The 13,256-nt window shown below is 34.0% G+C and overlaps 1 protein-coding gene across 1 annotated transcript; it reads left to right on the top strand.

Annotated features, from left to right (window-relative positions):
- The first annotated feature begins 9,653 nt into the window (after nt 1–9,653).
- Nucleotides 9,654–12,710, top strand: LOC105781621 (protein REDUCED WALL ACETYLATION 1). Its single transcript, XM_052626964.1, has 7 exons — nt 9,654–10,578; nt 10,735–10,834; nt 11,511–11,660; nt 11,739–11,986; nt 12,074–12,130; nt 12,254–12,350; nt 12,431–12,710. Exons 2-7 carry the CDS (start codon nt 10,757–10,759, stop codon nt 12,533–12,535), a joined length of 735 nt encoding a protein of 244 aa, XP_052482924.1. The 5' UTR covers nt 9,654–10,578; nt 10,735–10,756; the 3' UTR covers nt 12,536–12,710.
- The last annotated feature ends 546 nt before the right edge of the window (nt 12,711–13,256 follow it).

Genomic DNA, 13,256 nt, shown 5'->3' with positions numbered 1-13,256 from the left:
GAATGAAATGTGTGGGCTTGTATGGACACTAGGAATATTCGGCCCTTAAGAAGTGTATACAAATTTTGTGTATTTTGTGTTTTGAGCAAAAAGGGCTAAATTGTGAAAATGTGAAATATTAGGGGTAAAAATGTAATTTGCCCATTTATGTGTTCTTAGACTAAATTGAATGAAAATATGTTTAAATGAGATTTATTTGAATATGTTTAGATCAAGAAACCAAGAAATCAGATTTAGATCGGGGGAAATCGAAAGTAGTTGAGTAGCCGATCTATTAGTCGACGACATCCGAGGTAAGTTATTAAGCATATATATTTGTATCGTTTTAAATCATCTTAGTATCTATGTAATTATGCTGAATTGACTGGTATATATATACAAGTAGTGATAAAATTATTGAAATAAGATGTATTGAGTTGTTGACTTTCGACACTAAGTGTGCGAGTATAAAAAAATTTATAATAATGAGATTAGCACTAAGTGTGTGAGTTTAATTGTAAAGCACTAAGTGTGCGGGTTTAATGGTAAAGCACTAAGTGTGCGAGTTTGATTATTAAGCACTAAATGTGCAAACTTATTAAATATTTTCGAATAACTATTAGCATTGAATATTTGACTTATTGAGAAATCATGATTAGTAAGATGAGTAAATACTTGGAGTTCTTGAGTAATTACCATTATGGTTGTATTTAAGGTTAAGCTTTGTAAGTATTAAGCGTATGTGGTGTTATATTTTGAATCATATATATATAAGATGATTCTTTATATTACATGATCCTATGAGATTGAATAAACCTCCTGTTGATAAAATAAGAAAATACGGAGCTGAAGAATTTAGGGCCACAGCTAGTGATGATGCTGAACGAGCTGAATTTCGGCTCGATAATACCATTCATGTCTTCGATGAATTATCCTGTACACCTTATGAGTGCCTGAAATGTGCTATATCTTTGTTACATGATTCAGCTTACAATTGGTGGAACACTCTAGTTTCGGTTGTTCCGACAGAGCGTGTCACTTAGGATTTCTTTCAGACAGAATTTCGCAAAAAGTATATCAGTCAGCGATTCATTTTTCAAAAACGCAAAGAATTTCTCGAGCTAAAACAGGGTCGTATGACCGTATCTGATTATGAGCGCGAGTTTGTGAGACTTAGCCGATATGCCCGAGAGTGTGTTGTGACCGAGACTGCTATGTGTAAAAGATTCGAGGAAGGGTTGAATGAAGACATAAAATTGCTTGTCGGCATACTCAAAATAAAAGAGTTCGTAGTACTCGTCAAGCGAGCTTGCAAGGCTGAAGAACTCAACAAAGAGAAAAGAAAAGCTGAGTTTGAAGCTAGTGATTTCCGCAAGAGATCAGCGAGTAAAAATTTTCAAACAGCAACAAAGAAGTTCAAAGATGTTAGTAGCCGATCTAAGGCTACTGCCGGCCTTTCTATACAAGAACGACCACCAATGAGTTCAAGAGCCACCTCAGTTGCTAGTATTGGTAATACCCGACCGAATAAACCCAAGTGTCAACAGTGTGGTAGGAGACATGTTGGTGAGTGTTGGGGCAAGTACAACAATCGAGTTTGCTATAAATGTGGATCGAAAGATCAATTTATTTGGGAGTGCCCAGAGTTAGTGAGCCAAAATCCGGTACAGAATACGAGATCGGGTAACATGCAGCTAGAGGTAGACCACCCAGAAACACGGGTAATATGAGTGCCAGACAAAGAGGAACTAAAGATACAGCCGTTAGATCCGAGACCTGTGCACCTGCCAGAGTCTATGCCATTCGCGCACGTGAGGAGGCTTCATCCTCAGACGTTATTACTGGTACTTTCACTCTCTATGATACTAATGTTATTGCACTGATTGATCCTGGTTCGACTCATTCATATGTGTGTGAAACTTTAGTATTCAGTAAGACTTTACCTGTTGAGTCTACTGAATTTGTGATTAGAGTATCAAACCCCCTGGGCCAGTGTGTGTTGGTTGACAAAGTGTGTAAGAATTGTCCGTTGATGATTCGAGATTTGTGTTTTACTGCTGATTTGATGTTGTTGCCATTTGATGAGTTCGATATAATTTTGGGTATGGACTGGTTGACTTTACACAATGCTGTGGTGAACTGCAAAAGGAAGACTATTGATTTAAGATGCCAGAATGACGAGATTATTCGGATTGAATCTAATGATCTGAATGGTTTATCGGCAGTGATATCCTCTATGTTGGCTCAAAAGTATGTGAGAGAAGGTTGTGAAGCTTATCTTGCATATGTTCTTGATAGTAAAGTGACAGAAAAGAAGATTGAATCAGTACCTGTTGTATGTGAGTATCCAGATGTGTTCCCTGAAGAATTACCGGGTTTGCCACCTATTCAAGAAGTTGAGTTTGGGATTGAATTAGTGTCGGGGACAACTTCAATTTTGATAGCTCCATACAGGATGACACCTATAGAATTAAAAGAGTTGAAAGCGCAGTTACAAGAGTTGACAGATAGAGGTTTCGCACGACCAAGTTTTTCTCCTTAGGGTGCCCCAGTTCTATTTGTGAAAAAGAAAGATGGAACGATTAGAATGTGCATTGATTATCGGCAGCTCTATACTATGACTATGAAGAATAAATATCCGTCGCCACGTATTGACGACTTGTTTGATCAGCTAAAAGGGGCTTCAGTCTTTTCGAAGATAGATTTGAGATCGGGTTACTATTAGTTGCGAGTTAAAGACTCTGATGTACTAAAGAAAGCTTTCCAAACGAGGTACGGACATTATGAGTTCCTGGTTATGCCTTTTGGACTTACTAATGCACCTGTTATTTTCATGGATTTGATGAATCGGATCTTTAGACAGTATTTGGATCAGTTTGTGGTAGTGTTCATAGATGACATTTTGATCTACTCTCGTGATGAAGTCGAGCATGCTGAACATCTGAGACTTGTGTTACAAACTTTGCGAGATAAACAATCGTATGCAAAGTTTATTAAATGTGAGTTCTGGTTACGCGAAGTTAGTTTTCTGGGCCATATAGTATCAACATTGGGTATTCGGGTTGATCCGAGTAAAATTTTAGCTATACTTGATTAGAAACCTCCGAGAAATGTCTCTGAAGTTTGAAGCTTTCTAGGGCACGCTGGTTACTATAGACGGTTTGTGAAAGGATTCTCTATAATTGCAACCCCTATGACGAAGCTATTGCAGAAAGAGTTTAAGTTCGAGTGCTCAGAGAAGTGCCCGAAAAGTTTCGACCAGTTGAAAGCCTTATAGACCGAAGCTCCAGTATTAGTTCAGCCAGAATCGGGTAAAGAGTTTGTTATCTATAGTGATGCATCTTTAAATGGTTTGGGTTGTGTTTGATGCAGGAAGGCAAAGTTGTAGCCTATGCCTCGAGACAGTTAAAGCCACACGAAAAGAACAATCTGACGCACGATCTGGAATTAGCCGCTATTGTGTTTGCGTTGAAAATATGTGGCCATTATCTGTTTGGAAAAAATGTCATGTTTATGCCGATCACAAAAGTCTAAAGTATTTGATGACTCAGAAAGATCTGAATTTGAGACAACGCTGATGGCTAGAATTGCTAAAAGATTACGAGCTTGTGATTGACTATCATCCGAGAAAGGCTAATGTTGTTGCTGATGCCTTAAGTTGAAAATCACTGTTTTCTTTGCGTGCAATGAAAGCGCATATAGCTACGTCTGATCATGGTGTGATAATAGCTGAGTTAAAAGCAAAACCGTTATTCGTTCAATAGATTTGTGAAGCTTAGAAAGCTGATGATGATTTAATTGTAAAAAGAGCTCAGTGTGACTCAAATGTTGATTCAGAGTTTCTAGTTGATGCTGAGGATTGTTTGAGATTCAGAAACTGATTATGTGTTCCGAGAAATTCAAAGCTAATTCAGATGATTTTGAATGAAGCTCATAATAGTCGATTTTCTATTCATCTAGGTAGCACGAAAATGTATAACGATCTGAAACAGCACTATTGGTGGCATGGTATGAAACGAGACATTTCTGACTTTGTTTCAAAATGTTTAATTTGTCAGCAAGTTAAAGCCGAGCATCAAGTACCATCTGGATTACTTCAGCCAATTATGATTCCCGAGTGGAAATGGGACCGAGTCACGATGGATTTTGTATCCGGTTTACTGTTGACACCAAGTAAGAAAGATGCAATCTGGGTTATTATTGATAGGTTGACAAAATCGACACACTTTATTCCAATCCGCACATATTTCCCGCTCGATAAACTTGCCGAATTGTATGTTTCTCAAATTGTGAGGTTGCATCGTGTGCCTATTTCTATTGTTTCGGACAGAGACCCGAGGTTCACATCGTAATTTTGGAGGAAACTACAAGATGCTTTAGGTACGAAACTACATTTTTGCATAGCTTTCCATCCGCAAACAGATGGTCAATCTGAGCGAATCATTCAAATACTTGAGGATATGTTGAGATGTTGCATTCTCGAGTTTGAAGGTATGTGGGAACGATACCTACCTTTGATTGAATTTGCATATAATAACAGCTTTCAATCTAGTATCAAAATGGCACCTTACGAGGCTTTGTACGGTCGTAAATGTCGTACACCATTGTATTGAACCGAGCTTAGTGAAAATAAGATACATGGGGTCGATTTGATTAAAGAGATTAAACAGAAAGTGAAAGTGATTTGGGATAGTCTGAAATCAGCATCGGATCGTCAGAAATCTTATGCGGACTTGAAAAGAAAAGATATAGAATTTCAAATAGGGGACAAAGTGTTTTTGAAAGTCTCACCGTGGAAGAAAATACTCAGATTTGGTCGCAAAGGCAAATTAAGTCTGAGATTCATTGGACAGTATGAGATTATAAAGCGTATCGAGCCTGTTGCTTATAAATTGTTGTTGCCATCTAAGTTAGAAAAGATTCACAATGTATTCCATGTTTCGATGCTTCGTAGATACAGATCTGATCCTTCACATGTGATTAGTCTGACCGAGATTAAAATTAACTTTGATATGTCATATGAAGAAGAACCGATTAGCATTTTGGCTCGTGAGGTTAAAGAATTACGAAATAAGAAAATTCCATTAGTCAAAGTACTTTGGTATAAACACGGAGTTGAAGAAGCAACTTGGGAGTCAGAAGATACAATGAAAGAATGTTATCCAAACCTATTCACCGGTAAGATTTTCGGGGACGAAAATCCTTAAGGGGGGAGAGTTGTAACAGCCCAATTTTGACCCTAATCGGAACAGTGGTTTCGGGACCACACATTCGAATTTGAAAAAAAAATATTTAATATTTTTATTTTGTGTTTATTATGTGTGAATTGACATGTGTGAAAGTTTCGTAAATTAATTTTATTGTTTGAGTGCTTAATTTGAAAAATGGGTTTAATCGCGTAAAATGAAAATTTGATAGATAAATGTGTGATTGCCTAATTGAACTTGTCTTTATAATATGATGCACTTATGTTGAAATTATGCCATAGCTAATATTAGTGGACGGCTAAGGACAATGTTAACCTTAAAATATATAGATGTTATATTTATTTATATAAGGTTAAATTTGTAAATTAAAAATACATTATAATATATGTTAGATAAAAACATAAAAAAATAAAGGTTATTATCATCTTTCTTAGCCGAATGCATGCAAAAGAAAAACAAAATAAGCCAAGCAATATTCGGTCAATTTGAAGCTTAATTCAAGGTTAGTTTTTGTTCGGTTTTTGATAATTTTTACGTTTTTGAGATCGTTGCTTTGAATACTTCAAAAGCCATGTCTTAATTTTGTGAATTGTAGATGATTTTGAGAAATGAAATTAACGAATGCTTGAGCTTTGTGATAGTTGATGATGAAATATGAAAGATATGTGAAAGATTAACATGCTTTGTCTTTGAATTTTTGATGAATTTGAGTAATTAGGGTTAAATTGTAAAAATAAATTTTTAAGGGACTAAAATGTGAAATGAATGAAATATATGGGCTTGTATGGACACTAGGAATATTCGGCCCTTAAGAAGTGTATACAAATTTTGTGTATTTTGTGTTTTGAGCAAAAAGGGCTAAATTGTGAAAATGTGAAATATTAGGGGTAAAAATGTAATTTGCCCATTTATGTGTTCTTGGAGTTCTTAAGTAATAACCATTATGGTTGTGTTTAAGGTTAAGCTTTGTAAGTATTAAACCTATGCGTTGATTATATTTGGAATCATATATATATAAGATGATTCTTTATATTACATGATGATGAAATGCATAATGTATTTGGCCTTGTATTTAAATTTGAAGAAATGCTTATGGTTGTGTAATTATATTGATTTTAGTTAAATCATAGTATTAAGTGAATAATTATCTTATGATATGGTAAGCTAAAGGTAAGATGATTTAGTAGTATGAATTGGTTAAATATTATTCAAGATATCAAGTTAAATTGTAGAGTTTATTTTGGTGATCGCTACGTATTCGAGGATCGTCAGCTAAGCCCATCACACTATCGACATTTTCTTTTGGTACTTTGCTAAATTGTTTTCAAATGTACAACATGTATAGCATAGTTAAAATGTTGATTTTGGAACCAATGTGTATGTGTATTTAAAAGCCATGCGAAAATGGCTTATCTCTTTTTGTTTGAATTTGACTTTGATACATATAGTCTAATGGACAATATGGAGGATATGCTTATGTATCATGTGCATGGTTAAATAGATTTAGGTAATGTATATATTCGTCTCAGTCAAATATGTTTGATGGGTAAAGTTTAGTACTCTTGCTTTTGACATATTGGATTTAGATGATGCTTTGGTTAAGCTTATTTGGCTTAGGAATAGGTTCATGAATTGAATATTATTTCATACACTACAGCAAAATAGGTTTTTAGCAGCATTTTTAGCGGCGTTTGGATAAAAATGCCGCTAAAAATCGAGCATTAGCAAAGCTTTTTGAAAAACGCCGCTAAAGATCGAAAATTAGCGGCGCTTTTTGGTAAACGCCGCTAGAAATGAGCACTAGCGGCGTTTTTCCAAAAAGCACCGCAAAAAATCTAAGCCCAACGGTGCCACTTTCTAACCTTTCGGGGATTTAGCGACGTTTTTTGAAAAAGCGCCGCTAATGATCAAGGATTTAGCGGCGTTTTTGAAAAAGCGCCGCTAATGTTCAGGGCTTTGGCGGCGTATTTAAAAAAGCGCCGCTAATGCTCCGTGATTTAGCGGCATTTTTAAAAAACACTGCTAATGCTTCGTGCTTTAGCGTCGTTTTTAAAAAAGTGCCGCTAATGCTCGGGAATTAGCGGCGTTTTTGAAAAAGCGTCGTGAATGCTCTATTTTTAGCGGCGTTTTTGAGAAAGCGCCGCTAATGCTCGATCTTTAGTGACATTTTTAAAAAAGCGCCGCAAAAATAATTTTATCTGTCTATTTATTATGTAATTTGTTTATTTATATTAATTAAAATTAAATTTATTTTTGGTTTAGGGTATATGATTATTAATTTAAGATTTAAGGCCAGTTTAAGAGTTACTGTTTTAAGGTTAATTAAATTTAGGGAGTATATATATATGGATTTAGGGATTATGGTTTAAGAGTTGAGATTTAATGTTTAGGGGTTAGGGGTTAGACGTTAGGTTTAAGAGTTAGGAATTCAGGGGTCGAGTTAGGGTTTTGGGTTTAAATTAATTAGTTTTTTTAATTTCTATTTTAAATATGTTCTTATATAATTGTAAAAGAGATAATAATAAATTTGTTTAGGGTTTTTGGTTTAGGATATATGATTAATTTAAGATTTAAAGCCAGTATAGGAGTTACTATTTTAAGGTTTAGGTGATATGGATTTAGGGATTATGGTATAAAGGGTTGGGATTTAAGGGTTTGGGATTTGGGGTTAGACATTAGGGGTTAAGAATATGATTTAGGTTTAGGGATTCAGGGGTCAGGTTAGGGTTTTAGGTTTAGATTAATTTGTTTTTTTAATTTATACTTTAAATATTTTATTATATAATTATAAAAGAGATAATAATAAATTTGTTTAGGGTTTTTGGTTTAGGGTATTTGATTAATTTAATATTTAAGGCCGGTTTAGGAGTTACTATTTTAAGGTTTATGGAGTATGGATTTAGGGATTATGGATTATGGATTATGGATTATGGTTTACGGTTTAAAGGTTGGGATTTAAGGTTTAGGGGTTAGAAATTAAGGGTTAAGAATATGATTTAAGGTTTAAGGATTGACGGTCAAGTTAGGGTTTTAGGTTTAGATTAATTAGTTTTTTAATTTATATTTTAAATCTGTTCTTATATAATTGTAAAAGGGATAATAATAAATTGAATATATTGAAATTATGAGTATAGTTTAAATTATTTAAGAGATATGTAATAGATAGACTTTATATATATTGAATGGTTAATTTAGGATTTAAGGTTAATTAAGTGTTTAGTACTTGAGATTTGTTAAATGATAAAATTTTATACTATTAATTAATGCTTTTATATTTAAAAAATTTAATCTAAACCATTTGATATATTTAAATATTAGTTTAAACAGAATTAATAAATAAGTTAAAAAAGTAATAGATTGATATATGAATATTTAGGTATAATTATTTATTTTGGATATATAGGACCACATTATAAGAAATACAAAACATTAGCGGCGTTTGGGTAAAAATGCTGCAACTATGTACTAAAATTTTTCAAAACGGCGTCATATCCATTTAGGAATTTAATTTAATTTGTGGCGTTTTTTGGGAAAATGCCATAAATATGTATTATAATTTATCAAAACGGCCCCGTTTCACTAGATGAGTGTAATCTTTTAGTGGCGTTTATCCTGAAAACATCGCAAGGATGTATTTAATGTTTTTGAAAACGTCACCATTTCACTTCAGGACTTTAAATTTTAGTGGCGTTTTTGCGAAAAACGCCGAAACTATGGATTAAAATTTCTTAAAATGGCGCCGTTTCTATTCAGTAAGTTAATTTTTAGTGACATTTTTACTGAAAACGCTGCAAACATATATTGAAGGTTCTTAAAATGGCGCTGTTTCAGAATTTAATTCTGTACTGGCTTTTTTGTTGAAAACGGCGCAATTATGGAAGCAATGGCAAAAACGCCGCAACTCTGTATAATTTCTCTAATCGGTGCCGTTTCTTTACACGATGTTAAACATCAGTTTAAGTCTATCGATTTAGTATCTGAGAAAGAAGGAAAAGAAAAAAATACAGGAAAGCAGAGCAGAGAATCGAAAGGAAAAGAAAAAAATACAAAGAAAAAAAATCAGAGGAGAACTCAGAAATCAAAAGAAACAAAGCAAGAGTTGAATCGATCTACACTCTGTTATCAAAGCTGCGAAATTTTTGTGTTAAAGGTAACCCTTTTTCCCTCAATAATCGATCTACATTTAGGGTTTTCTTTCAGTCAAATTTGAGATTTTTTCTTATCGATGGTTAATCTTTTTTTTTCTTTTTTGCTTAAATGTTTTAAGGTCGATAATTTTGTAGAAAAAGTTATGCATGTTAGGGTTTGTACTCCATTTGTGGGGATTCTAGTTCACGGTTTATTAGTTTAATTCACGGTTTAACTTCTAAAGTATACCTGTTTTCTTACTTTGGTATTTTTTTTTGTCAAAATTTATTATTAAAGTATACTCAAATTTCCAATTTGGTTTCCCTTATTTTTATTCGTTTGAATGTCTTTGACCATTCCTCTAGCTAATCTGCAGCAGAAAATATCATAATTTCATGTTTATTTGTTATTGTTTCTTAGCATATGTTGCAAAACGTAAATATTGTTAGTGGCTTTTTTAAGTGCAGGACACAAAAGCGAAAATCTAGCTAAATCGAATCTCAAAATAATAATAATATTATTAAAATTGTCATATATACAATTGTATTTTTGTGTTTGGTTGCTGTAATTTGTTTCATGCTTTTGTGTTCTAGGAAAAAGACTTGAAAGTCATAAGAGAAGCTAAGATCCGAGAAGAGATGTTAGACCGGGAAGCTTCACTTAGACAAGCAAGAGCAGAAGCATCTCTTTCTGATGGTATCTCATGGGTAAGCTTTGACCAGAAAAAGGCAAAACCAATTAGGGATTTTAGAAAAGTTGCCCTCCACAAGGTAATTTTGCCTCCTACCCTCTTCACTCCTCTCCTTTCCTTTTGTTTATTGTTTATTGGTGTTGTTTTTCAACCTTGGGTTCTTTTTTGTTTTAGTTCAAATTGATGGCTTTCTTTTATTTTCTAGATTCAATATCGGGGTTGAATTTCAGAGATTATATGACATTTTTGTTACTGTTTTTGGTATTGTTCTCCTTATGCAACTGTAAGTTTTTGAGCAACTGAAATGAATAAAGTTTTTTTGATGTGCGAGCATGAGATAATGAGGTGGAAGTAAGGAAGTTTTTTTATATTTGAATTTGGTCTGAGTTTATGGGTAAAGTGGATTTTGGGTGAAATCGGCAAAAGCATGAGGCAGGGTTTGCTGTCGAGTGGTCTATTGACGAACAGTATATATTGGAGGACAGCCTTGAAAAGTATGTAATAATTATTTCTTTTCTTACTGTATATGCAGGTCTTCTAATTTGTGCTACTAATATACGAAACCTAGTCCAGGTGAACGTAGTTAATATTAAGTAATAGATTCTCTAATGTGTGCTTTTGCTGATACGTTTTATGGTATAACTGTTTTTAATGAGGTATTTATTAGGTATGTCTTCTTTTTGAGATGAGATTAAGTGCTGGCTTTTACTTTAATGTATGTGTATATAGGTATAAAGATGAACCAAGTATTATGAAGTACATAAAGTTTGCAGCTACCTTGCCTGATAAAACTGTACGTGATGTTGCATTGAGGTGTTGGTGGATGCAAGTAAGCTCCTTACTTCTTTAATGATGCATTTCTTCCATTATTTCTTCTATTTTTTATTTTCTTGTATCACGTGATTTACTGTGTATGAAAAATTGGTCTGCAAATTATTAGTTTTGATATACTGGTGTAAATGTTCAATTATTAGTTTTGGCATTGACTGCAGCAAGTGTGACTAAACTGATCTGTTAATGTGCTTTTGTTCTTTTTAATTCTTAGACATCATATTTGTGCATTTAAAATCATCTATGAGAATCTCTTTGGCCATAGAATGTTCTGTCTGTACTGCTCCCTGGGCCCTAAGAATATTGTCTTAACTATGAGGATCTCTTTTCTTGTTCCTCTACTTTCTTCTCATCATAGTTTCGGCAATAACTTCATTCAAGATACACCATGATAAGTCACCATTTTCAGGGAAATCTATACTTTATTTGAACAAACATCAAACTGAGGAGTGGAAAGGTTGGATGCAGGTTTGTAATTCTTTGAAATGATGCAATAAACCTGCAAAATCTTCTTCTTGAAAGATCTTCATTTACTTGTAATAATAGAATGTGTTGGATTGCATAGGAAGTGCAAACACTTGTGGCCAATGCTGCTTACACGCAAACTGTTCCAGCATTGCTAAACAATGATTAAAGATAGTCTTGTGCTTACTTTTCCCCCATTTATTTTGCAGGTCTTATTTTTTATGTACCATTACTTTGCAGCATCAGAGATTTATAATGCTATCCGAATTTTCATTGCTGCTTATGTTTGGATGACTGGATTTGGGAACTTCTCATATTATTATGTGCGCAAAGATTTCAGTCTTGCAAGGTTTGCACAGGTATGAGTTCCCTAAAGTAAAGATCATGTAAACTACTCCATGTTCCAAGTTCCAACATTGAGTGTTTTGATTGAACAGATGATGTGGCGGCTCAATTTCTTGGTTTTTTTTTGCTGTGTTGTCCTCAATAATAGTTATATGTTGTACTATATATGCCCCATGCATACTCTATTCACTCTTATGGTTTATGGGGCACTTGGTATTTTGACATATCTGAACATTTTGGCTTTTACCGATAAATTTTTGTTCCTTGTTTTCACCAGTGTTTATATATGTTTAAGAAATGTTACTCAATCCTTCCGAAGCTACAGTTTAACCCTTTTTGCGTAAGTAACCGTTAATCGTCTCTTGTTTTATTCTTTTGTTTTCCAATGACCAATAAGGTGGAGCTAATATATGTCTTTCATTTCCAGATGGCTTGGAAAGATTACACTGGAGACCTATATCTCGCAGATTCACATCTGGCTAAGGTAAGCTGAAGTTGACAACATGAGAATTCTTGGTGCTTCAACCGCTCGCTAGGAGTTGATCCGAATTCAAACCTCTAAATCATAGCATATGAATTTTTAACTCAATATCCGATCAATGTGCAGATCCGGGGTTCCAGATGGTCAGCCTAAGCTGCTCCTTTCTCTGATCCCAGATTACCCAATGTTGAATTTCATGCTTACGACTTCCATATACCTTGCAGTAAGTAAAACGGTGTCATCTTTGGGAACTGAAAGTATCTCTCATTAGTCGTGCCCTGACATTTTTTTTCTTGCTTGCAGATTTCTTACAGACTCTTTGACTCGACAAATATACTGAAATCAGCTTTTGTACCTACAAAAGACAACAAGCGCCTTGTCCACAACTTCAAGTGGAGTGTTATTTAATGTTGCATTCCATGGTCTTTTATATTAGTTTGAACTTGAATTTGGTGTTATTGAAATAGGGTTTTGTAGCTACCTTGTGTACTAGCTTCTTTAACCATGATTGTTAATTATTACGTGTTTTGTAGCTCCTTTTATATTTGGCCGAGTTAATATAGATCAGATGAGTTGTGAGGTAGATTGCTCATTTATTTAAACATAATATTTTAATTCTAAATTTAAATTTATTAATTTTTATATTTAGCTTTAAAGTTAAAACTTTAATAGAAAATTTAATTTAATTAATATTTTTTATCCTTAAAGTTTAAAGTTTAAATTTCAAAAATAAAACCTAATATAATATTTATCATAGAGATAAATATTATTTAATTAAAATATATTTTTTAAAAGTCATGTTTTTAGCGGCGTTTGTGAAAAAGCGCCGGTAAAAGTCGTTCTTTATAGCGGCGTTTGTGAAAGAAGCGCCGCTAAAACTCATGATCTATAGCGGCGTTTGTGGCAAAAGCGCCGCTAAAAGTCGTGATCTATAGCAACGTTTGTGGGAAAAGCGTCGCTAAAGGTCATGATCTTTAGCGGTGTTTATGGGAAAAGCGCCGCTAAAGGTCATGACTTTTAGCAGCACTTATTTCTAAAAATGCCGCAAAATTTAGCGACATTGTCAATAGTGGCATTTTACATGCGTCGCAAATACTTTTAGCGGCACTTAAAGGCCCAAAAAAACGCC

The sequence above is a fragment of the Gossypium raimondii genome, chromosome 13 (assembly GCF_025698545.1).
Source record: "Gossypium raimondii isolate GPD5lz chromosome 13, ASM2569854v1, whole genome shotgun sequence".
Classification (NCBI taxonomy): Eukaryota; Viridiplantae; Streptophyta; class Magnoliopsida; order Malvales; family Malvaceae; genus Gossypium; species Gossypium raimondii.
Note: the sequence above shows the minus strand (reverse complement) of the source record. Positions and strands in the feature narration are given on the sequence as shown.